Source organism: Salvelinus alpinus, chromosome 2 (assembly GCF_045679555.1).
Source record: "Salvelinus alpinus chromosome 2, SLU_Salpinus.1, whole genome shotgun sequence".
NCBI lineage: Eukaryota > Metazoa > Chordata > Actinopteri > Salmoniformes > Salmonidae > Salvelinus > Salvelinus alpinus.
In genome coordinates, this window is record NC_092087.1 from 107,277,350 (window position 1) to 107,304,650 (window position 27,301).

Consider the following 27,301-nt stretch of genomic DNA (forward strand, 5'->3'; position numbering starts at 1 on the left):
CTTCACTGTTGATGTTGAGACTGGTGTTTTGTGGATACTATTTAATGAAGCTGCCAGTTGAGGACTTGTGAGGCGTCTGTTTCTCAAACTAGACACTCTAATGTTCTTGTCCTCTTGCTCAGTTGTGCACCGGGGCCTCCCACTCCTCTTTTTATTCTGGTTAGAGCCAGTTTGCTCTGTTCTGTGAAGGGAGTAGTACACAGTGTTGCATGAGATCTTCAGTTTCTTGGCAATTTCTCGCATGGAATAGCCTTCATTTCTCAGAACAAGAATAGACTGACAAGTTCCAGAAGAAAGGTCTTTGTTTCGGGCCATTTTGAGCCTGTTATCGAACCCACAAATGCTGATGCTTCAGATACTCAACTAGTCTATAGAAGGCCAGTTTTATTGCTTCTTTATAATCAGAACAAGTTTTCAGCTATGCTAACATAATTGCAAAAGGGTTTTCTAATGATCAATTAGCCTTTTAAAATTATAAACTTGGATTAGCTAACAATGTGCCATTGGAACACAGGAGTGCTGGTTACTGATAATGGGCCTCTGTACACCAATGTAGATAATGCATTAAAAATCAGCCGTTTCCAGTCATTTACAATATTAACAATGTCTACACTGTATTTCTGATCAATTTGATGTTATTTTAATGGACAAATAATTAGCTTTTCTTTCAAAAACAAGGACATTTCTAAGTGACCCCAAACTTTTGAACGGTAGTGTATCTATATAATGAACGTCAACTAGTGGTGTCCCACATTTGATTTACATTCAGACAAAAATATGTTTTTTACAATCAGCACCTGTGTTTTCTCTGACACGGTGGAATAATACTTTTGGGAACATTGATGAGGTAGAAAAATGTTATTCATGTCAACAACTTACCTGACGCTATCAGAACATCATATTTTCATACACCTTTAGCTTGAAGACTAGTACACAACTGAATTCAATGAAACAAAACGACTAAATCCGTGAGGTTTCAAGGTTAGAATCAAGAATTAGGCTACGTGTTCTAGAATGTTAGCTCCATTCTAACCCCATTCTAACTCTATATCAAAATATCAAAACCATATCATGAACATCTAAGCATTCAGACTTGCATTCAAGCATTCAGACATTTAGCAGACTTAAGAGCGTCTGCTAAATGACTTAAATGTAAATGTATTCAATCAATCAAAATACATAGTCAAAATAAAATACACGTTTAAAATGTTAATCTGTTTTTAACAATAATGTCTTGAGAGGAAAAAATGAAAGTAAGATTTCATACAAACAATATGATTTTATGTGGCATAAACAAAAAAGGCAAATTCTCAGACAAAAACATAAGTCAGAACACAGCCTTTCTATTCTCTCATTTCAGGTCCTCTGTCCTGGAAAATGTCTTTCCACAATTAGGTTCACTAACTGGGTAAAACTCTTTCCACACCTGGGGTGTATTCATTCCGCCTGAATGTTGGACAAAATGATTGGATGAATTCAAGTCCCTCCCCGTTTTCGTTCCTTTTGCTGCCGTTTAAGAAACATTTTGCAACAGAATCGGCGGAATGAATACACCCCATGGGTTGGAACCAAAATCACTTTATCCAATCGCCATTTGTTTGTTACATTCTACTGTTCCAACCAATGATGTGCATAAACCCTGGATGACTGAAAGGTGTATAAACCCTGGATGACTGAAAGGTGTATAAACCCTGGATGACTGAAAGGTGTATAAACCCTGGATGACTGACTGAAAGGTGTATAAACCCTGGATGACTGAAAGGTGTATAAACCCTGGATGACTGAAAGGTGTATAAACCCTGGATGACTGAAAGGTGTATAAACCCTGGATGACTGAAAGGTGTATAAACCCTGGATGACTGAAAGGTGTATAAACCCTGGATGACTGAAAGGTGTATAAACCCTGGATGACTGAAAGGTGTATAAACCCTGGATGACTGAAAGGTGTATAAACCCTGGATGACTGAAAGGTGTATAAACCCTGGATGACTGAAAGGTGTATAAACCCTGGATGACTGAAAGGTGTATAAACCCTGGATGACTGAAAGGTGTATAAACCCTGGATGACTGAAAGGTGTATAAACCCTGGATGACTGAAAGGTGCATAAACCCTGGATGACTGAAAGGTGTATAAACCCTGGATGACTGAAAAGGGGGCGGGGCACCTTCGTGCCCCATGGGAGATATAGAAATATATTTATTAATGTCTACATTCATTTTGGACACATTTACAGACAAATTAATACTTTTAAATTCTATTGTGTGAACTAAACATAATATATATATATTTATGTACTGTTTATATACTGAGTGGACAAAAGTTAAGAACACCTGCTCTTTCCATGACATAGACTGACCAGGTGAATCCAGGTGAAAGCCAGGATCCCTTATTGTTAACTCCACTTCAAATCAGTATCGATGAAGGGGGCGGAGACAGTGGAGACATGGATTGTGTGTGTGTGTGCGTGCCATGAATGGGCATGACGAAAGATTAAGTGCCTTTGATGAACGAGGTATGGTAGTAGGTGCCAGGCACACCGGTTTGTGTCAAGAACTGCAACGCTGCTGTTTTTCTTTCTTAATTACATGTAAGAATGTCCTTGAAAACATTGAATTGAAATACTGTATGATTCCATTCATTCCTATGGAGGACTGCTCCTAATGGGGAGTGCCAATACGGCCGACCGGTGGCTTCAAAGCCTCTCATTGGTCGATACATAGCAATCCAGGGTTTATATACCTCATAGGTTCCGACCATCAAAATAAAGTTCTGAACTGGTTCGTACCAGTTTATATCGTTCCTTTCTGTTCCTTTTTTAACCTGTGAAAGCACCTTTTTTTTTTTTTTACATTTAGCTCATTAAATGACTTGACCAATCAGTGTGGACGGAGCAGCTTGCTATGGAGCAGACAAGTTAATTGTCCGATGGACAGACAACAAGTGTAGGGCGCGAGACGCGACTGAGACGGGGAGAGAGCAAGTAGCTCTGGAGGAGGGAAGGGCAGGTAGGCTTTGCATAAGTGCTTTGTTGGCGATTTTTGTGGGACTGAAAAACAAATGGCCAGAATTTAAATTAAATTCCCAGTGTTTCCAGATTTCTATGAAACATGAAATACAATTAATTACAATATGAGTGAAATAGTTTTCCTTCAAATTTGTATTTATTAAGTATGTTAAAAAGCAGCTTTTCTGTGTTGTTATGGTGTGGGCGTATACCAGTCATTAGAATATTAATACAAGTAGACTACTGATTGGCCAGCTCATCCTCCTCAGGGAGATGACATCATGTTCTATGAGGAAATAGCAAGAATATTTTTAAATGGTCTGTTTGGGATTTTTGAAGTGTTTTTTCTTCAATTTATGCTTTGTCCACAAACACAAGTATAGGACAAGTCAACAACATTTACATATGAGTTAACAGAATGAACTTTTAAAAGTGAGATTTTCACTGGGCAGTTACTTTAAAAGATAGTTATTAACTGTTTACAACCCAATTAAAATAACGGTTCTGTTCCGGAAAAGTAGAGATCACTTTCTTTCCTGGTTCTGTTTGTGTTTCTCAACTTTTTCCCAGTTTTTGGTTCTGTTCTCTGAGCCGGTTCCTGCTACACACTGGGCGTATTGGAAAGACTGTATGTACTCTCTCATGCCTTTTCAGGTTCCCTAACCGTGTAAAACTCTTTCCACACTGGGAACATTGGAAAGTCTTGTCTCCTGTGTGTATTCTTTCATGTTCCTTCAGATGCCCTAACCGTGTAAAACTCTTTCCACACTGGGAGCATTGGAAAGGTTTCTCTCCCGTGTGTATTCTTTTATGTTCCTTTAGGCTCCCTAACTTGCCAAAATCCTTTCCACACAAAGAGCAATGGTAAGATGTCTCCCCTGTGTGTGTTCTTTCATGCTCCTTCAGATTTCCTAACTGTGTAAAACCCTTTCCACACTGGGAGCATTGGAAAGGCTTCTCTCCTGTGTGTGTTCTGTCATGCATATTCAGGTTCCCTAACAAGGTAAAACCCTTTCCACACTGGGAGCATTGGAAAGGCTTCTCTCCTGTGTGTATTCTTTTATGTTCCTTCAGATGCCCTAACCCTGTAAAACCCTTTCCACACTGGGAGCATTGGAAAGGTTTCTCTCCCGTGTGTGATCTGTCATGCATATTCAGGTTCCCTAATCGTGTAAAACTCTTTCCACACTGGGAACATTGGAAAGGCTTCTCTCCCGTGTGTGTCTTCTCATGCCTTTTCAGGTTCCCTAACAGGGTAAAACTCTTTCCACACTGAGAACAGTGGTGTCGTCTCACTGGTATGGGCGTCAATGGGACTGGATCCCCTGAAGTACTCTTCTCACGGTCAGAGTGAGAGTTTGGTCCCTCTCCTGCCAATGACAAACAGAGTATTTGGTTAAACAGAGAGACCTGAATGAAACCTCCACATGGTTAAACTGTCTTCCTATGAGGTTTAATCACATCAGTCACCAGCTAAATCAATAAGTGAATTGATGACGTCCCCACAGTGACTGTACTTACATATCCCAACCAGAAGCCATGGATTAAATGCAACATCCGCACTGACCTAAAGGCTAGAGCTGCCGCTTTCAAGGAGCGGGACTCTAACCCGGACGCTTATAAGAAATCCCGCTATGCCCTCCGACGAACCATCAAACAGGTAAGGCGTCAATAAAGGACTAAGATTGAATCCTACTACACTGGTTAGTTGGATGTGGCAGGGCTTGCAAACTATTAATGACCACAAGGGAAAGCCCAGCTGCGAGCTGTCCAGTGACACGAGCCTACCAGATGAGCTAAATTACTTCTACAGGCACTTTGAGGCAAGCAACACTGAAGCATGCATGAGAGCACCAGCTGTTCCGGACGACTGTGTGATCACGTTCTCCGTAGCCGATGTGAGTAAGACCTTTAAACAGGTCAACATTCATAAGGCCGCAGGGCCAGACAGATTACCAGGAAGTGTACTCAGAGCATGCGTTGAACAACTGCCAAGTATCTTCACTGACATTTTCAACCTCTCCCTGACTGAGTCTGTAATACTTACGTGTTTCAAGCAGACCACCATAGTCACTGTAACCAAGAACATCAAGGTAGCCTACCTAAATTACTACCAATTCGTAACACTACAAACTACAGAGGTATCAAAGGTTTAAGAGTAGGGTACATGGTGGTGGTTACAAACTACAGAGGCATCAAAGGTTTAAGAGTAGGGTACATGGTGGTGGTTACAAACTACAGAGGCATCAAAGGTTTAAGAGTAGGGTACATGGTGGTGGTTACAAACTACAGAGGTATCAAAGGTTTAAGAGTAGGGTACATGGTGGTGGTTACAAACTACAGAGGTATCAACGGTTTAAGAGTAGGGTACATGGTGGTGGTTACAAACTACAGAGGCATCAAAGGTTTAAGAGTAGGGTACATGGTGGTGGTTACAAACTACAGAGGTATCAAAGGTTTAAGAGTAGGGTACATGGTGGTGGTTACAAACTACAGAGGTATCAAAGGTTTAAGAGTAGGGTACATGGTGGTGGTTACAAACTACAGAGGTATCAACGGTTTAAGAGTAGGGTATGGTGGTGGTTACAAACTACTAGTGTTTGGTATACTCAGCGTAGTGCTGTAGTGTTTGATATACTCAGTGTAGTGTTTGGTATACTCAGTGTAGTGTTTGGTATACTCAGTGTAGTGTTTGGTATACTCAGCGTAGTGTTTGGTATACTCAGTGTAGTGTTTGGTATACTCAGTGTAGTGTTTGGTATACTCAGTGTAGTGTTTGGTATACTCAGTGTAGTGTTTGGTATACTCAGTGTAGTGTTTGGTATACTCAGTGTAGTGTTTGGTATACTCAGTGTAGTGTTTGGTATACTCAGTGTAGTGTTGTAGTGTTTGGTATACTCAGTGTAGTGGTTGGTAAATTCAGTGTAGTGTTTGGTATACTCAGTGTAGTGTTTGGTATACTCAGTGTAGTGTTTGGTATACTCAGTGTAGTGTTTGGTATACTCAGTGTAGTGTTTGGTATACTCAGTGTAGTGTTTGGTATACTCAGTGTAGTGTTTGGTATACTCAGTGTAGTGGTTGGTATACTCAGTGTAGTGGTTGGTATACTCAGTGTAGTGGTTGGTATACTCAGTGTAGTGGTTGGTATACTCAGTGTAGTGGTTGGTATACTCAGTGTAGTGGTTGGTATACTCAGTGTAGTGTTTGGTATACTCAGTGTAGTGTTTGGTATACTCAGTGTAGTGTTTGGTATACTCAGTGTAGTGTTGTAGTGTTTGGTATACTCAGTGTAGTGTTTGGTATACTCAGTGTAGTGTTGTAGTGTTTGGTATACTCAGTGTAGTGTTTGGTATACTCAGTGTAGTGTTGTAGTGTTTGGTATACTCAGTGTAGTGTTTGGTATACTCAGTGTAGTGTTGTAGTGTTTGGTATACTCAGTGTAGTGTTTGGTATACTCAGTGTAGTGTTGTAGTGTTTGGTATACTCAGTGTAGTGTTTGGTATACTCAGTGTAGTGCTGTAGTGTTTGGTATACTTAATGTAGTGTTTGGTATACTCAGTGTAGTATTGTAGTGTTTGGTATACTTAATGTAGTGTTTGGTATACTCAGTGTAGTATTGTAGTGTTTGGTATACTCAGTGTAGTGTTTGGTATACTCAGTGTAGTGTTGTAGTGTTTGGTATACTCAGTGTAGTGTTTGGTATACTCAGTGTAGTGTTTGTACCTGCCTTCCAGACGCAAAGCATCATGGACGCTGTAGTCATCTCATATTTCTAACAAATTACATCCTTGTTCGACAAAAGGCTGTTTTATCGCTTATTAGCACTAAAAAAAAGTTTGGATAACTAGGGCCACAAAATAACTTGCTGTGGAGTCGTGGAGACACAAGCAGTGGATCGTTCCTTTAACAAAAACACAGTCGCGCTCTATCCGTCTTCCCAAGGAAAACTAGTAAGATCATTCTAACATATATTTCATGGAACGATGAACCATGCTGCCAATTTGACCAGTTGGTGCAGATTACTGTTTTAAGAATCTCCTCCCTCACAGCTTTTGCCTTGTCAAACGACGAGCCTTGGCCCCGGCGTAACCCGGTTCAGGTCTTGGCCCCAGCTCAACCTGGTTCAGGTCTTGGCCCCGGCGCCACCCGGTTCAGGTCTTGGCCCCGGCGCCACCCGGTTCAGGTCTTGGCCCCGGCGCCACCCGGTTCAGGTCTTGGCCCGGCTCAACCCGGTTCAGGTCTTGGCCCCGGCGCCACCCGGTTCAGGTCTTGGGCCCGGCTCAACCCGGTTCAGGTCTTGGCCCGGCTCAACCCGGTTCAGGCCTTGGCCCCGGCGCCACCCGGTTCAGGTCTTGGCCCGGCTCAACCCGGTTCAGGTCTTGGCCCCGGCGCCACCCGGTTCAGGTCTTGGCCCCGGCGCCACCCGGTTCAGGTCTTGGCCCCGGCGCCACCCGGTTCAGGTCTTGGCCCGGCTCAACCCGGTTCAGGTCTTGGCCCCGGCGCCACCCGGTTCAGGCCTTGGCCCCGGCGCCATCCGGTTCAGGTCTTGGCCCCGGCGCAACCCGGTTCAGGTCTTGGCCCGGCTCAACCCGGTTCAGGCCTTGGCCCGGCTCAACCCGGTTCAGGCTTTAGACCGGCTCAACCTGGTTCAGTCCAGAGGTATTTAGAGGTTTGGGCCAAGTTTCTGCATTATGGTGCCTTTACATGACATTATAGCAGCCATGTTAGCTTCCCCATTATCAATACATATATCCGACTGAACATGACATTATAGCAGCCATGTTAGCTCCCCCATTATCAATACATATATACGACTGAACATGACATTATAGCAGCCATGTTAGCTTCCCCATTATCAATACATATATACGACTGAGAGTCTGAACATGACATTACAGCAGCCATGTTAGCTCCCCCATTATCAATACATATATACGACTGAACATGACATTATAGCAGCCATGTTAGCTTCCCCATTATCAATACATATATACGACTGAACATGACATTATAGCAGCCATGTTAACTCCCCCATTATCAATACATATATACGACTGAACATGACATTATAGCAGCCATGTTAGCTTCCCCATTATCAATACATATATAGGACTGAACATTACATTATAGCAGCCATGTTAGCTTCCCCCAATATCAATACATATATAGGACTGAATATGACATTATAGCAGCCATGTTAGCTCCCCCATTATCAATACATATATACGACTGAACATGACATTATAGCAGCCATGTTAGCTTCCCCATTATCAATACATATACAGTGGGGAGAACAAGTATTTGATACACTGCCGATTTTGCAGGTTTTCCTACTTACAAAGCATGTAGAGGTCTGTAATTTTTATCATAGGTACACTTCAACTGTGAGAGACGGAATCTAAAACAAAAATCCAGAAAATCACATTGTATGATTTTTAAGTAATTCCTTTGCATTTTATTGCATGACATAAGTATTTGATACATCAGAAAAGCAGAACTTAATATTTGGTACAGAAACCTTTGTTTGCAATTACAGAGATCATACATTTCCTGTAGTTCTTGACCAGGTTTGCACACACTGCAGCAGGGATTTTGGCCCACTCCTCCATACAGACCTTCTTCAGATCCTTCAGGTTTCGGGGCTGTCGCTGGGCAATACGGAATTTCAGCTCCCTCCAAAGATTTTCTATTGGGTTCAGGTCTGGAGACTGGCTAGACCACTCCAGGACCTTGAGATGCTTCTTACGGAGCCACTCCTTAGTTGCCCTGGCTGTGTGTTTCGGGTCATTGTCATGCTGGAAGACCCAGCCACGACCCATCTTCAATGCTCTTACTGAGGGAAGGAGGTTGTTGGCCAAGATCTCGCGATACATGGCCCCATCCATCCTCCCCTCAATACGGTGCAGTCGTCCTGTCCCCTTTGCAGAAAAGCAGCCCCAAAGAATGATGTTTCCACCTCCATGCTTCACGGTTGGGATGGGTTCTTGGGGTTGTACTCATCCTTCTTCTTCCTCCAAACACAGCGAGTGGAGTTTAGACCAAAAAGTTATATTTTTGTCTCATCAGACCACATGACCTTCTCCCATTCCTCCTCTGGATCATCCAGATGGTCATTGGCAAACTTCAGACGGGCCTGGACATGCGCTGGCTTGAGCAGGGGGACCTTGCGTGCGCTGCAGGATTTTAATCCATGATGGCGTAGTGTGTTACTAATGGTTTTCTTTGAGACTGTGGTCCCAGCTCTCTTCAGGTCATTGACCAGGTCCTGCTGTGTAGTTCTGGGCTGATCCCTCACCTTCCTCATGATCATTGATGCCCCACGAGGTGATATCTTGCATGGAGCCCCAGTCCGAGGGTGATTGACCGTCATCTTGAACTTCTTCCATTTTCTAATAATTGCGCCAACAGTTGTTGCCTTCTCACCAAGCTGCTTGCCTATTGTCCTGTAGCTCGTCCCAGCCTTGTGCAGGTCTACAATTTTATCCCTGATGTCCTTACACAGCTCTCTGGTCTTGGCCATTGTGGAGAGGTTGGAGTCTGTTTGATTGAGCGTGTGGACAGGTGTCTTTTATACAGGTAACGAGTTCAAACAGGTGCAGTTAATACAGGTAATGAGTGGAGAACAGGAGGGCTTCTTAAAGAAAAACTAACAGGTCTGTGAGAGCCGGAATTCTTACTGGTTGGTAGGTGATCAAATACTTATGTCATGCAATAAAATGCAAATTAATTACTTAAAAATCATACAATGTGATTTTCTGGATTTTTGTTTTAGATTCCGTCTCTCACAGTTGAAGTTTACCTATGATAAAAATTACAGACCTCTACATGCTTTGTAAGTAGGAAAACCTGCAAAATCGGCAGTGTATCAAATACTTGTTCTCCCCACTGTATATGACTGAGAGTCCGAACATGACATTATAGCAGCCATGTTAGCTTCCCCATTATCAATACATATATACGACTGAGAGTCCGAACATGACATTATAGCAGCCATGTTAGCTCCCCCATTATCAATACATATATACGACTGAACATGACATTATAGCAGCCATGTTAGCTTCCCCATTATCAATACATATATATGACTGAAAGGCTGAACATGACATTATAGCAGCCATGTTAGCTCCCCCATTATCAATACATATATACGACTGAACATGACATTATAGCAGCCATGTTAGCTTCCCCATTATCAATACATATATACGACTGAACATGACATTATAGCAGCCATGTTAGCTTCCCCATTATCAATACATATATAGGACTGAACATGACATTATAGCAGCCATGTTAGCTCCCCCATTATCAATACATATATACGACTGAACATGACATTATAGCAGCCATGTTAGCTTCCCCATTATCAATACATATATATGACTGAAAGGCTGAACATGACATTATAGCAGCCATGTTAGCTCCCCCATTATCATATTTAAATTATGTAACTGAATATCTAGATTTAGAACAATATTCAAAATGACCCAACATTCTTAATACATCATAATGCATTACAATTCTATAGAGCTTTTCATAACAGTCTAACGTCTCAGGTTCAGCCTAATGGAACCACCTCCATGTTTTGAGGATATAGTGTTCATTTACAATTACATTGTTTACAAACAAAGGAGTAAAACAAGCTTATATTTTATGTTCTGATGGGGTACGACAGTTGAACTAAGTTCAGTGGACATTTATAAGTTATATTATCCAAGAATCAATGGCGAGGCCCAGAGCCAGATATTAAAATGATACATTAATTCAACAAGGGCAGTTTGTGACCCTGCTTTTAAGACAATACTCACTGGTGTTAATCAGATCTTCAGTCTCCTCTTCCTCTCCTTCCACCTCCTCTTCATCTCCCAATACGTCTTCCTCCTCGTTTCTTAAGATAGCCTCCTCTTCCACTCTAAAATGTTCTTCCTCTTCTTTCACTATAACATCTTCCTCTTCCTCCTTTTTAATTCTGAAAGCTTCTACCTCCTCTTCTTCCACTGTGACAGTCTCTATCCCCTCTTCATCTTTCACTCTAAAAGGTTCTTTCTCTTCTTTCACTATAACATCCTCTTTCTCATCTTTCAATGTGACACCGATAGCCTCCGCTTCCATTCTGAAAGATTCTACCTCATCCTCTTCCACTGTGACAGTCTCTTTACCCTCTTCCTCGCCAAAATGTTATTTCTCTTCTTTCACTGTAACATCCTCCTCCTTCTTTTTCATTCTGAAAGCTTATTTCTCTCTTTTCACTGTAATATCCTCCTCTTCTTCTTCTTTTACGATAATGTACAGCAGACCTCCTTTTCTTTGGCAGGAGGGGAGTAGCTTAATGAGCTCATGGTTGGCGATGTTAACTAGCTAAGTTAGTTAGTTAGGATAAACGACTAGCCCAGTGCTAAGCTAATTTAGCAAGCCAGCTCGCTACTAACCTGAATAACAACGTAAATATGAAATTAAATGGTTCAACTAGCTATACGAAAGAACTACGTTATATTTTAAAACACAGAGGCAAAGATACAACGAAAGCGTCAAAAGAGCTCTAATGTCTCGGTAATGTTGGCTAGGAAGCTACCGAGGTTGCTGAATAGCTGCTGCTGCTGCTGCTGCTGTTGTTGTTGAAGAAGCGTCCCGTCCACTAGATTAAACGTCACACTGGCAGCATAGCCGGAAAGACACACATCGCCATCTGCTGATTGAAGTGGGTAACGCAGGGCTGTTTTGTATTTATTTTTATTTTTACAAAAAGTGTATATATATTTTTCTTTCATTATATAATAATATGTCTGCCTTAATATGTCTGCCTTAATCTCTGCCTTAGTCCTGCTTGCAAGCAAAGTTTTTCAAGATATGTTCGCCCTCTGGTTGCTAAGGGCGATTTATCTATTTGACAAGCATTCTGTACAACAGAAAATGAAGTGTTTCCTCGTTTACCACGACAAATCTGTGGATATTTACCTCACGCTTTGTATGAATGGAAACTAATGTTGGTGTACTGTTATTCTATTCATTTACTATTTATTTTATGCAAAAGTGTCTGGTATGGTCATTTCTTATCAAGAAAATTAAGACATTAATCTGGACTGTCCATATTTGAAATGTGTAACTACATCAAGTCAATCTGGAGATTGCGTTATCTGGGGGGCGTGGCAGCCACTATAACTCAAAAATAACAAACAAAAATGTATACTTATTTAGCTTCCAGTCAAATGTCTATAAATACGAAGGTGAGAGTCTAATCTTTCAGATACAATTGGAAAGGAGTTGATTATCCATAGCATTCCAGAGTTAAAAGACTGATGGCTCTGGTGCCCATATAGGTCATATCCTCTGGTGGCCATACAGGTCATATCCTCTGGTGCCCATATAGGTCATATCCTCTGGTGTCCATATAGGTCATATCCTCTGGTGCCCATATAGGTCATATCCTCTGGTGCCCATATAGGTCATATCCTCTGGTGTCCATATAGGTCATATAGGTCATATCCTCTGGTGCCCATATAGGTCATATCCTCTGGTGTCCATATAGGTCATATCCTCTGGTGTCCATATAGGTCATATCCTCTGGTGTCCATATAGGTCATATCCTCTGGTGCCCATACAGGTCATATCCTCTGGTGCCCATATAGGTCATATCCTCTGGTGTCCATATAGGTCATATAGGTCATATCCTCTGGTGCCCATATAGGTCATATAGGTCATATCCACTGGTGCCCATATAGGTAATATCCTCTGGTGCCCATATAGGTCATATCCTCTGGTGTCCATATAGGTCATATCCTCTGGTGCCTATATAGGTCATATCCTCTGGTGCCCATATAGGTCATATCCTCTGGTGTCCTTATAGGTCATATCCTCTGGTGCCCATATAGGTCATATCCTCTGGTGCCCATATAGGTCATATCCTCTGGTGTCCATATAGGTCATATCCTCTGGTGTCCATATAGGTCATATCCTCTGGTGCCCATATAGGTCATATCCTCTGGTGCCCATATAGGTCATATCCTCTGGTGCCCATATAGGTCATATCCTCTGGTGTCTATATAGGTCATATCCTCTGGTGCCCATATAGGTCATATCCTCTGGTGCCCATATAGGTCATATCCACTGGTGTCCATATAGGTCATATCCTCTGGTGTCCATATAGGTCATATCCTCTGGTGCCCATATAGGTCATATCCACTGGTGTCCATATAGGTCATATCCTCTGGTGCCCATATAGGTCATATCCTCTGGTGCCCATATAGGTCATATCCACTGGTGTCTATATACAGTAGGGAGAACAAGTATTTGATACACTGCCGATTTTGCAGGTTTTCCTACTTACAAAGCATGTAGAGGTCTGTCATTTTTATCATAGGTACACTTCAATTGTGAGAGACGGAATCTAAAACAAAAATCCAGAAAATCACATTGTATGATTTTTAAGTAATTAATTTGCATTTTATTGCATGACATAAGTATTTGATCACCTACCAACCAGTAAGAATTCCGGATCTCACAGACCTGTTAGTTTTTCTTTAAGAAGCCCTCCTGTTCTCCACTCATTACCTGTATTAACTGCACCTGTTTGAACTCGTTACCTGTATAAAAGACACCTCTCCACACACTCAATCAAACAGACTCCAACATCTCCACAATGGCCAAGACCAGAGAGCTGTGTAAGGACATCAGGGATAAAATTGTAGCCCTGCACAAGGCTGGGATGGGCTACAGGACAATAGGCAAGCAGCTTGGTGAGAAGGCAACAACTGTTGTCACAATTATTAGAAAATGGAAGAAGTTCAAGATGACGGTCAATCACCCTCGGTCTGGGGCATTTCCTGCCTAAGTTTGCCCACTTTGCCAATGAAATAATCATTAAAATAATTGGCAACATCAAATGGTTTTGTGATGAATCAGCCGTCCGATTCGATAAAAGACAGAGTTGAATTTGTCTTTCTGCCCATAATTTCATTTAAAGTACTCCAACGTTTTTTTTCCATAATTCTTTATATCATTGATTTTGGTCTCATAGTAAAGTTCTTCTTCTTCTTTAGGTTGAGTTTAGTCACATAATTTCTCAATGTTCAGTAAGTCAACCAGTCAGATGTGCAGCCAGACTTATTAGCCACTCCTTTTGCACCATCTCTTTCAACTATACAGTTTTTAAATTCCTCATCAATCCATGGAGCCTTAACAGTTCTAACAGTCAGTTTCTTAACAGGTGCATGTTTATCAATAATTGGAAGAAGCAATTTCATATATTCATCAGCGTCTGGATGCTCCTCATTAATCACATCAGACCAACAATTATTTTTTAACATCATCCACATAAGAGTCACAGCAAAATCTTTTGCATGATCTCTTATACACTATTTTAGGCCCAGCTGTTGGAACTTTGGCTTTCCTGGATATAGCCACTATATTGTGATCACTGCATCCAATGGGTATGGATACAGCTTCAGAACAAAGTTCTACAGTATTAGTCAACATGTGATTGATACATGTGGATGAACCTTTCCCTGTAGTGTTTGTAAACACCCTGGTAGGTTGATTAATAACCTGAACCAGATTACAGGCACTGGTTACAGTAAGAAGCTTCCTCTTGAGCAAACAGCTTGATTAAAACCAGGCAATATTCAGGTCCCCAAGAAAGTAGACCTCTCAGTTTACATCACATACACTATCAAGCATTTCACAAATATTATTTAGATACTGACTGTTAGCACTTGGTGGCCTATAGCAACACCCCAAAAGAAAAGGCTTTAGATGTGCCAAGTGAACCTGCAACCACAACACTTCAATAACACTTGACATATGATCTTCTCTAAGCATTACAGTGATATGACTCTGAATATACACAGCAACTAAATGTTATATCATTGAACAGCTACTGATGTATCATCAAATTAATTATCTAAGTGAGTCTCAGAATTGGCTAATATATGAATGTTAACCTTATTTCTAAGGCTACATATATGAATATGGGCTATTTTCAGCCCTTTCCTGGGTAGCTGATCAGAGATAGACATAATATTGAAGAGATCAGACCAAGCAAGGGGGGGAAATTACATTCAGCAGTTCATTAATCAGTTGCTGTGCTGCGGGGTTGAGGCTACGATCAATCCGCATAGCGGCAGTTCAGCTTTACAGCGTTAATGAAATTTAAAGGCAACGTTACCGCTTTAGTGGAGACCGCAATCAATGTAAACCCTGTATATGTCGGCTCAATACGAAATTACCTTTAAAATGTCTATAGCGGGATCTGTAACACTAACGCTGTACAGACTGAATAGAGATGAGGTCCTTTCAACATGTACAATTTAGCATTCTGTCAACTGCAAGTAAATCAATGATTTTAATTGGCTGATAGCCATTTTGTGCTGGATAATGTCACGTATATACAGTATGACTAAATCCTCATGTTGTTGTTTCTGGTTGACACACATCCCATGTGCTTCGAGGGGGGAAAAAAATATGAGGTTGTTACAACATGTACAATTTAGTGTTCTGTCAACTGCAAGTAAATCAACTATTTTAATTGGCTGATACCCATTTTGTGCTGGAGAACCTGTTTACATTTAAAATGGTTGCTTAGGGACCCATTATTCATCCATTTAATAATTTATATTGTAAAATATCTAAATCATATAATGAACATCTAAGGGTTTATAGATGAATTCAATCAGTCCAAATCCATAATAAAATTTTAAAAAAGAGAAATGTTTTAATTGTAATCCGATTTTAGACATGTTCATGTCTCAAGAGAAAAAATAAATAAAAATGGGCCTATTTTTCAGTAAGATCTCATATAAACAACATGATTTAATGTAGCATAAAACAACAATCAAACATCAGTCAGAATGCAGTCTCGATACCATCTACTGCATCTTGCCTATGCCGTTCTGTACCATCACTTATTCATATATCTTTATGTACATATTCTTTATCCCTTTACACTTGTGTGTATAAGGTAGTAGTTGTAGAATTGTTAGGTTAGATTACTCGTTGGTTATTACTGCATTGTCAGAACTAGAAGCACAAGCATTTTGCTACACTCGCATTAACATCTGCTAACCATGTGTATGTGACAAATAACATTTGATTTGATTTGAGAACACAGCCTGTCTATTCTGTCATGTGAATTCAGGTCCTCTGTCTGAGAAAATGTCTTTCCACAATTAGGTTCCCTAACTAAATCTCTTTCCAAACTGTGAGCTTATCTTATCTTCCCCTGTGTGTTTTCTCATGCCTTTTCAGGCTCCCTAACTGGGTAAAACTCTTTCCACACTGGGAACAGTGGTAAGGCTTCTCTCCAGAGTGTATTCTCTTATGTTTGTTCAGGTTCCCTAAATTCGAAAAACTCTTTCCACACTGGGAGCAATGGCAAGTTTTCTCCCCCGTGTGTGTCCTCTCATGCTCCTTTAAGTTATCCGACAACCTGAATTTTTTCCCGCAATGGGTACAGGGGTAAGGCTTCTCTCCAGAGTGTATTCTCTTATGTTTGTTCAGGTTCCCTATATGGGAAAATCTCTTTCCACACTGGGAGCATTGGTAAGGCTTTTCTCCTGTGTGTTTCCTCTCATGCTCTTTTAGGTTCCTTAACTTGGTAAAACCCTTTCTACAGATGGAGCAATGGTAAGGTATCTCTTCTGTGTGTGTCCTCTCATGCTCCTTCCGATTATCTGACAACCTAATGTTCTTTCCACAATGGGAACATGGGTAAGGCTTCTCTCCAGAGTGTATTCTCTTATGTTTGTTCAGGTTCCCTAACTGGGTAAAACTCTTTCCACACTGAGAGCAGTGGTAAGGCTTTTCTCCTGAGTGTATCCCTTTATGCCTTTTCAGGCTCACTAACTGGGTATAACTTTTCCCACACTGGGAGCATTGGAAGGGCTTTTCTCCTGTGTGTGTTCTCTCATGCTCTTTAAGCTTCCATAACCACTTAAAACTCTTATTACACTGGGAGCAGTGGTGTTGTTTCGCTGGTTTGGGCGTCTCTGGGTCTGATTCCCCTGAAGGACTCTTCTTCCGTCTGTCAGAGTGAGAGTCTGGTCTCTCTCCTGCCAAAGACAAACGTAGTATTTAGTTAAACAGAGAGACCTGAATGAGAGATAGCGATTAGAACAGGTGATAGGAGTCTATTGGAAGATAGTTTTACTGTTCTTTACACAGTGCATTTCGAAAGTATTCAGACCCCCTTCCCTTTTCCCACATTTTGTTACGTTACATTATTCTAAAATTGATTCAATTATTTTTTTCCTCTCATCAGCACACAATACCCCATAATGACAAAGTGAAAACAGGTTTTTAGACATTTTTCTGCAAATTTATTAAAATTAAAATATGTATCTTATTTACATAAGTATTCAGACCCTTTGACATGACACTCGAAATTGAGCTCAGGTGCATCCTGTTTCCATTGATCATCATTGAGATGTTTCTACAACTTGATTGGAGTGCACCTGAGGTAAATTCAATTGATTGGACATGATTTGGAAAGGCACACACCTGTCTATATAAGGTCCCACAGTTGACAGTGCATGTCAGAGCAAAAACCATGAGGTTGAAGGATTGTGATCCTGGGAAAGGTACAAAAAATGTCTGCAGCATTGAAGGTCCCCAAGAACACAGTGGCATCCATCATTCTAAAATGGAAGAAGTTTGGAACCACCAAGACTTTTCCTAGAGCTGGTCGCCCGGCCAAACTGAGCAATCGGGTGGAGAAGGGCATTGGTCAGGGAAGTGACCAAGAACCCGATGGTCACTCTGACAGAGCTCCAGAGTTCCTCTGTGGAGATGGGAGAACCTTCCAGAAGTCTGAATACTTTCCGAATACAATGTACATAGGGTGTTGACTTTCTGTAGAACCTTCTACAGTGCTGAGAGAAAGTTAGTGAACCCTATTCCTGGAGAGCTACTGTCCTATACTGCCCTACCAAGCAAAAAGGCAGTAACTACCTGTTCCTGGAGAGCTACTGTCCTATACTGCCCTACCAAGCAAAAAGGCAGTAACTACCTGTTCCTGGAGAGCTACTGTCCTATTCTGCCCTACCAAGCAAAAAGGCAGTAACTACCTGATCCTGGAGAGCTACTGTCCTATACTGCCCTACCAAGCAAAAAGGTACTAACTACCTGTTCCTGGAGAGCTACTGTCCTATACTGCCCTACCAAGCAAAAAGGTACTAACTACCTGTTCCTGGAGAGCTACTGTCCTATACTGCCCTACCAAGCAAAAAGGCAGTAACTACCTGATCCTGGAGAGCTACTGTCCTATTCTGCCCTACCAAGCAAAAAGGCAGTAACTACCTGATCCTGGAGAGCTACTGTCCTATACTGCCCTACCAAGCAAAAAGGCAGTAACAACCTGATCCTGGAGAGCTACTGTCCTATACTGCCCTACCAAGCAAAAAGGCAGTAACTACCTGATCCTGGAGAGCTACTGTCCTATACTGCCCTACCAAGCAAAAAGGTAGTAACTACCTGTTCCTGGAGAGCTACTGTCCTATACTGCCCTACCAAGCAAAAAGGAAGTAACTACCTGTTCCTGGAGAGCGACTGCCCTATTCTGCCCTACCAAGCAAAAGGCAGTAACTACCTGATCCTGGAGAGCTACTGTCCTATTCTGCCCTACCAAGCAAAAAGGCAGTAACTACCTGTTCCTGGAGAGCTACTGTCCTATTCTGCCCTACCAAGCAAAAAGGCAGTAACTACCTGATCCTGGAGAGCTACTGTCCTATTCTGCCCTACCAAGCAAAAAGGCAGTAACTACCTGATCCTGGAGAGCTACTGTCCTATACTGCCCTACCAAGCAAAAAGGCAGTAACTACCTGATCCTGGAGAGCTACTGTCCTATACTGCCCTACCAAGCAAAAAGGCAGTAACTACCTGATCCTGGAGAGCTACTGTCCTATACTGCCCTACCAAGCAAAAAGGCAGTAACTGCCTGTTCCTGGAGAGCTACTGTCCTATACTGCCCTACCAAGCAAAAAGGTACTAACTACCTGTTCCTGGAGAGCTACTGTCCTATACTGCCCTACCAAGCAAAAAGGCAGTAACTACCTGATCCTGGAGAGCTACTGTCCTATACTGCCCTACCAAGCAAAAAGGCAGTAACTACCTGATCCTGGAGAGCTACTGTCCTATACTGCCCTACCAAGCAAAAAGGCAGTAACTACCTGATCCTGGAGAGCTACTGTCCTATACTGCCCTACCAAGCAAAAAGGCAGTAACTACCTGATCCTGGAGAGCTACTGTCCTATACTGCCCTACCAAGCAAAAAGGCAGTAACTACCTGATCCTGGACTGTTCCTGGAGAGCTGAGCTACTGTCCTATTCTGCCCTACCAAGCAAAAAGGCAGTAACTACCTGATCCTGGAGAGCTACTGTCCTATACTGCCCTACCAAGCAAAAAGGCAGTAACTACCTGATCCTGGAGAGCTACTGTCCTATACTGCCCTACCAAGCAAAAAGGCAGTAACTACCTGTTCCTGGAGAGCTACTGTCCTATACTGCCCTACCAAGCAAAAAGGCAGTAACTGCCTGTTCCTGGAGAGCTACTGTCCTATACTGCCCTACCAAGCAAAAAGGCAGTAACTACCTGATCCTGGAGAGCTACTGTCCTATACTGCCCTACCAAGCAAAAAGGTACTAACTACCTGTTCCTGGAGAGCTACTGTCCTATACTGCCCTACCAAGCAAAAAGGCAGTAACTACCTGATCCTGGAGAGCTACTGTCCTATACTGCCCTACCAAGCAAAAAGGCAGTAACTACCTGATCCTGGAGGGCTACTGTCCTATACTGCCCTACCAAGCAAAAAGGCAGTAACTACCTGATCCTGGAGAGCTACTGTCCTATACTGCCCTACCAAGCAAAAAGGCAGTAACTACCTGATCCTGGAGAGCTACTGTCCTATACTGCCCTACCAAGCAAAAAGGTACTAACTACCTGTTCCTGGAGAGCTACTGTCCTATACTGCCCTACCAAGCAAAAAGGCAGTAACTACCTGATCCTGGAGAGCTACTGTCCTATACTGCCCTACCAAGCAAAAAGGCAGTAACTACCTGATCCTGGAGAGCTACTGTCCTATACTGCCCTACCAAGCAAAAAGGCAGTAACTACCTGATCCTGGAGAGCTACTGTCCTATACTGCCCTACCAAGCAAAAAGGCAGTAACTACCTGATCCTGGAGAGCTACTGTCCTATACTGCCCTACCAAGCAAAAAGGCACTGACATCTGCTCATCAGCGTGGAACTGAGAAAAATGGCTTTTATTTACCTTGGTTTCACAGTAACTTTATGCAGTTACTGCTAACATGACCCCCCATTTTCACCAAAACACAATAGAGGCAGAAAACGTGTCCACATGATTAAGCATGTATTTAATGTAGCTAAAAATAACATTAACACATTTTTGACCAAATGAGCAGTTACTTCCTTTTTTTGTTGTTGCTTGGTATAAGGCAGTAAAACGTGTTCATCCTCTAATCTAGAACACCTGATTGGTAGGACAGTAAAACGTGTTCATCCTCTAATCTAGAACACCTGATTGGTAGGGCAGTAAAACGTGTTCGTCCTCTAATCTAGAACACCTGATTGGTATAGGGCAGTAAAACGTGTTCGTCCTCTAATCTAGAACACCTGATTGGTATAGGGCAGTAAAACGTGTTCGTCCTCTAATCTAGAACACCTGATTGGTATAGGGCAGTAAAACGTGTTCGTCCTCTAATCTAGAACACCTGATTGGTAGGACAGTAACACGTGTTCGTCCTCTAATCTAGAACACCTGATTGGTATAGGGCAGTAAAACGTGTTCATCCTCTAATCTAGAACACCTGATTGGTAGGGCAGTAAAACGTGTTCGTCCTCTAATCTAGAACACCTGATTGGTAGGGCAGTAAAACGTGTTCGTCCTCTAATCTAGAACACCTGATTGGTAGGACAGTAACACGTGTTCATCCTCTAATCTAGAACACCTGATTGGTAGGACAGTAAAACATTTTCGTCCTCTAATCTAGAACACCTGATTCTAATAATCAGCTGGTTGATAAGATCAACCAGGTTAGTTCAAAATGGGGGTCGGAGCGGAAAAACCTTACAGTTGGTTAGCGCTCCAGGAAAACAGGGTTGGAGACACCTGCTTTAGAGTTTTCTGTATTTCTGCATGAATTTGACCTAAAAATGTGATCAGATTCATCTACAGTTGAAGTCGGAAGTTTACATATACACCTTAGCCAAATACAGTGGGGCAAAAAAGTATTTAGTCAGCCACCAATTGTGCAAGTTCTCCCACTTTAAAAGATGAGAGAGGCCTGTAATTTTTATCATAGGTACACTTCAACTATGACAGACAAAATGAGAAAAAAAAATCCAGAAAATCACATTGTAGGATTTTTTATGAATTTAGTTGCAAATTATGGTGGAAAATAAGTATTGTCTCTAGGAGACAGAATGCGTCTCCTTCCTGAATGAATGATGAATAATGATTAGTGAGAAGCTTACAGAAGCTACAACAACACCTGCTAATATAGTCTCCATTGGGTCACCATTACCAATGACATGGGAGAAGACAGTACATGTTCTGTAGCAGCCTCTAAGATTCTCAGTCATCGATGATTTCGTAAATCATGGCATTATGAGGATTCATATGAGAAGTGTTCAGAAAACATTTTGTTTTATTGAGCCAAGTTCTCTTTAGATTGTGGATTTTTTTTCTCAATGGGGAAGTTTTTTTTCTGGAGCTTTTCCACATAAGTTAAGTTTTGGGAGCCACGGGCTGTCTGCACGGGCTCTCTGTGTGGATGGATGGTCGTTGGATGGTGTCTGTGGCGCTCCGTGTGGATGGACGGCCCTCCGTTTGGATGGACGGCTCTCCGTGTGGATGGACGGCTCTCTGTGTGGATGGACGGACGGCTCTCCGTGTGGATGGACGGACGGCTCTCCGTGTGGACGGACGGCTCTCCGTATGGATGGACGGCTCTCCGTGTGGATGGACGGCTCTCTGTGTGGATGGACGGACGGCTCTCCGTGTGGATGGACGGACGGCTCTCCGTGTGGATGGACGGACGGCTCTCCGTGTGGATGGACGGACGGCTCTCCGTGTGGATGGACGGCTCTCCGTGTGGATGGACGGCTCTCCGTGTGGATGGACGGCTCTCCGTGTGGATGGATGGACGGCTCTCCGTGTGGATGGATGGACGGCTCTCCGTGTGGATGGATGGACGGCTCTCCGTGTGGATGGACGGCTCTCCGTGTGGATGGATGGACGGCTCTCCGTGTGGATGGATGGACGGCTCTCCGTGTGGATGGACGGCTCTCCGTGTGGATGGATGGACGGCTCTCCGTGTGGATGGATGGACGGCTCTCCGTGTGGATGGACGGCTCTCCGTGTGGATGGATGGACGGCTCTCCGTGTGGATGGATGGACGGCTCTCCGTGTGGATGGATGGACGGCTCTCCGTGTGGATGGAAGGACGGCTCTCCGTGTGGATGGACGGACGGCTCTCCGTGTGGATGGACGGACGGCTCTCCGTGTGGATGGACGGACGGCTCTCCGTGTGGATGGACGGACGGCTCTCCGTGTGGATGGACGGACGGCTCTCCGTGTGGATGGACGGCTCTCCGTGTGGATGGATGGACGGCTCTCCGTGTGGATGGATGGACGGCTCTCCGTGTGGATGGATGGACGGCTCTCCGTGTGGATGGACGGCTCTCCGTGTGGATGGATGGACGGCTCTCCGTGTGGATGGATGGACGTCTCTCCGTGTGGATGGACGGCTCTCCGTGTGGATGGATGGACGGCTCTCCGTGTGGATGGATGGACGGCTCTCCGTGTGGATGGATGGACGGCTCTCCGTGTGGATGGACGGCTCTCCGTGTGGATGGACGGCTCTCCGTGTGGATGGACGGCTCTCCGTGTGGATGGACGGCTCTCCGTGTGGATGGATGGACGGCTCTCCGTGTGGATGGATGGACGGCTCTCCGTGTGGATGGACGGCTCTCCGTGTGGATGGATGGACGGCCCTCCGTGTGGATGGACGGCTCATTGAGTCTGTGGCGCGGGGGGGGGGGGGGGGTATTTTATTTCTTGACTTTTTTTAGTGTGATATCCAATTGGTAGTTACAATCGTTTCATCGCTGCAACTCCCCAACGGGCTTGAGAGAGGCGAAGGTCTAGACAAGCACAAGCCCCCGAAACTTCTGCTTCTGAACACACTGTTCTTCTGAACACACTGTTCTCTTATCAACCTGGAAGCACCAATGTGATGACCAAAGTCAGCTTGCAGGCGGACCGCCACAAGGAGTTGCTAGAACGCGATGAGCCAAGGGAGTTCTGGAAGCATCAGGACCTTATCTTTCATATCAGCAAGAAAAATGTATTAAAAAGATACCACCTTTTATAGGTTTAGTGTTCCCACAGGGCCATGTTACAGTGTTTACAGAACCCCAATGGAAGACAAGAGGCGACCACCTGCCTAAGTCTAACTCAGGAGGTGTAGCGAAGACTTGTTTAGTAGGATGGAGGCTCCATAGCTGTATGGATCTGTAACTGCTACAGTGTAGTTTAGTAGGATGGAGGCTCCATAGCTGTATGGATCTGTAACTGCTACAGTGTAGTTTAGTAGGGTGGAGGCTCCATAGCTGTATGGATCTGTAACTGCTACAGTGTAGTTTAGTAGGATGGAGGCTCCATAGCTGTATGGATCTGTAACTGCTACAGTGTAGTTTAGTAGGATGGAGGCTCCATAGCTGTATGGATCTGTAACTGCTACAGTGTAGTTTAGTAGGATGGAGGCTCCATAGCTGTATGGATCTGTAACTGCTACAGTGTAGTTTAGTAGGATGGAGGCTCCATAGCTGTATGGATCTGTAACTGCTACAGTGTAGTTTAGTAGGGTGGAGCTCCATAGCTGTATGGATCTGTAACTGCTACAGTGTAGTTTAGTAGGATGGAGGCTCCATAGCTGTATGGATCTGTAACTGCTACAGTGTAGTTTAGTAGGATGGAGGCTCCATAGCTGTATGGATCTGTAACTGCTACAGTGTAGTTTAGTAGGATGGAGGCTCCATAGCTGTATGGATCTGTAACTGCTACAGTGTAGTTTAGTAGGATGGAGGCTCCATAGCTGTATGGATCTGTAACTGCTACAGTGTAGTTTAGTAGGGTGGAGGCTCCATAGCTGTATGGATCTGTAACTGCTACAGTGTAGTTTAGTAGGATGGAGGCTCCATAGCTGTATGGATCTGTAACTACTACAGTGTAGTTTAGTAGGGTGGAGGCTCCATAGCTGTATGGATCTGTAACTGCTACAGTGTAGTTTAGTAGGGTGGAGGCTCCATAGCTGTATGGATCTGTAACTGCTACAGTGTAGTCTAGTAGGATGGAGGCTCCATAGCTGTATGGATCTGTAACTGCTACAGTGTAGTTTAGTAGGATGGAGGCGCCATAGCTGTATGGATCTGTAACTGCTGCAGTGTAGTTTAGTAGGATGGAGGCTCCATAGCTGTATGGATCTGTAACTGCTACAGTGTAGTTTAGTAGGATGGAGGCTCCATAGCTGTATGGATCTGTAATTGCTACAGTGTAGTTTAGTAGGATGGAGGCTCCATAGCTGTATGGATCTGTAACTGCTACAGTGTAGTTTAGTAGGATGGAGGCTCCATAGCTGTATGGATCTGTAACTGCTACAGTAAGTGTATCTTTTTAATTTGAAGGATTCTTTCTCGCTGCTTCAAAAGCCATATCGTCAGCAGATGCGATTGACCACAGCCTGGTCTCATAGACTAGACGTAACATAGTACATGCAAACTAATGGCTGAAATCTGTAGGGAGAATGCAGAATCCCGCAGAATACAGCTCTCGAGAATAGAGTTCTCGAGAGCTAGCTGATGACATATCTTCCCAGAGGAATGAGAGGACGTCTTTATCAATTCCTACAGTACAGAAAAACATATCCAAGTGTAGAATGCCCTTTTAAAAATCACACATTAGTTCAACAACTGCAGAGTTTGTGTCCCTGTTTAATTAAGATAGTACTCACTGTATTTACTGGTGTTAATCAGTACTCACTGTATTTACTGGTGTTAATCAGATCTCCAGTCTTGTGTTCTCCTTCATCCTCCTCCAATGTGACAGTTATCCCCTTCAGGCCAAAAACGTCTTCCTCTTCTTTCACTGTGACAGTAACCTCGTCCTCTTTCTCCTCATCTTTCACTGTAACAGCCACATATTTCACTCTGAACGTGTCTGCCTCCTCTTTCACTCTGAAAGATTCTTCTTCTTTCACTGTAACAGCCACATATTTCACTCTGAACGTGTCTTCCCTTTCTTTCACTGAAACAGCCTCCTCTTTCAATTCTGAATGCGTCTTCCTCATCTTTCACCGTAACAGCCTTGCCCTTAACTTCTTTTTTAACGGTAACAGCCTCCTCTTCCTTCTCATCTTTCACGGGAGGTCCTTTCTCCGTCCACCAAACGTCTTCTTTAGCAGGAAGAGAGTAGCTTAGTAAACTCATGGTCGGGGATGTTAGCTAATACTAGCCAGCTGACTGACAACAACGTCAATATGAAATTAAATGGGGTAGCTAGTTGTTTCCACATAAGTATGTTTAAATCATAGTGGCAAATAAACCAGGAAATTGTCTAAAGAACATGAATGTTCCGACTTTGTTGGCTAGCGAGCTACCGAGGTGGCTGCAGTTGTTGAAGAAGCGTTCCGTCCACTAGATTATACGTCACACTAGAAACATCGCCCGAAAGACACATATCGCCATCTGCTGACTGGAGGGAGGAAACGCGGTTGGGGGAATGTTTAATTTTTGTCTATTAAGTAAAATTATAGATATATATTAACAACACTTTTACAAATAAAAGCATGTGTTAATTGATTAGTTCAGATTTTTAATGAGTGATAATTCAAAACAAACTTTACATCTGTTGCTAAGTGATAGATTAAAATAGAGCTCCTTGGCGGGTTTAGAGTCTAAATGAGAATGCATGAGCACAAAAGAACCCCGTCCGTACCTGCTGGAAATTGATGCTGGATATTTGATGTTAGGGGGCTATTTTGCTTCCATTGATCCTGGGGCCCTTTGATTTCCTCACTGTTATTCTACAATATAGAAAATAGTAAATAAATAAATAAATAAAACCCTTGAATGAGTAGGTATTCTTTTGACAGGTATATACAGTGGGGAGAACAAGTATTTGATACACTGCCGATTTTGCAGGTTTTCCTACTTACAAAGCATGTAGAGGTCTGTAATTTTTATCATAGGTACACTTCAACTATGAGAGACGGAATCTAAAACAAAAATCCAGAAAATCACATTGTATGATTTTTAAGTAATTAATTTGCATTTTATTGCATGACATAAGTATTTGATACATCAGAAAAGCAGAACTTAATATTTGGTACAGAAACCTTTGTTTGCAATTACAGAGATCATACGTTTCCTGTAGTTCTTGACTAGGTTTGCACACACTGCAGCAGGGATTTTGGCCCACTCCTCCCTACAGGTCTTCTCCAGATCCTTCAGGTTTCGGGGCTGTCGCTGGGCAATACGGACTTTCAGCTCCCTCCAAAGATTTTCTATTGGGTTCAGGTCTGGAGACTGGCTAGGCCACTCCAGGACCTTGAGATGCTTCTTACGGAGCCACTCCTTAGTTGCCATGGCTGTGTGCTTCGTGTCGTTGTCATGCTGGAAGACCCAGCCACGACCCATCTTCAATGCTCTTACTGAGGGAAGGAGGTTGTTGGCCAAGATCTTGCGATACATGGCCCCATCCATCCTCCCCTCAATACGGTGCAGTCGTCCTGTCCCCTTTGCAGAAAAGCATCCCCAAAGAATGATGTTTCCACCTCCATGTTTCACGGTTGGGATGGTGTTCTTGGGGTTGTACTCATACTTCTTCTTCCTCCAAACACGGCGAGTGGAGTTTAGACCAAAAAGCTCTATTTTTGTCTCATCAGACCACATGACCTTCTCCCATTCCTCCTCTGGATCATCCAGATGGTCATTGGCAAACTTCAGACAGGCCTGGACATGCACTGGCTTAAGCAGGGGGACCTTGCGTCCGCTGCAGGATTTTAATCCATGACGGCGTAGTGTGTTACTAATGGTTTTCTTTGAGACTGTGGTCCCAGCTCTCTTCAGGTCATTGACCAGGTCCTGCCGTGTAGTTCTGGGCTGATCCCTCACCTTCCTCATGATCATTGATGCCCCACGAGGTGAAATCTTGCATGGAGCCCCAGACCGAGGGTGATTGACCGTCATCTTGAACTTCTTCCATTTTCTAATAATTGCGCCAACAGTT

General features: G+C 43.1%; 1 protein-coding gene across 1 annotated transcript; it reads right to left on the minus strand.

Annotated features, from left to right (window-relative positions):
• Positions 1–3,140: 3,140 nt before the first annotated feature.
• LOC139542138 (zinc finger protein 665-like) lies at positions 3,141–25,709 on the minus strand. The gene is made up of 5 exons (XM_071347221.1): positions 25,055–25,709; positions 16,214–17,047; positions 11,578–11,640; positions 10,814–11,182; positions 3,141–4,375 (listed from the first exon to the last, which is right to left on the minus strand). The coding sequence occupies exons 1-5, from the start codon at positions 25,359–25,361 to the stop codon at positions 3,561–3,563; spliced, it is 2,388 nt and encodes a 795-aa protein (XP_071203322.1). The 5' UTR covers positions 25,362–25,709; the 3' UTR covers positions 3,141–3,560.
• Positions 25,710–27,301: the final 1,592 nt, after the last annotated feature.

What these genes read in the sequence shown, in the direction of transcription:
- LOC139542138 (XM_071347221.1), bottom strand. Translation starts at nt 25,361, where the DNA reads ATGAGGAAGACGCATTCAGAATTGAAAGAGGAGGCTGTTTCAGTGAAA. An exon ending in TGAGAAAACACACAGGGGAA is followed by an intron (nt 11,641 to 16,213) that starts GATAAGATAAGC and finishes CGTTTAATCTAG; the next exon opens with TGGACGGGACGCTTCTTCAA. An exon ending in TGAAGATCTGATTAACACCA is followed by an intron (nt 4,376 to 10,813) that starts GTGAGTATTGTC and finishes TGTCATTGGCAG; the next exon opens with GAGAGGGACCAAACTCTCAC.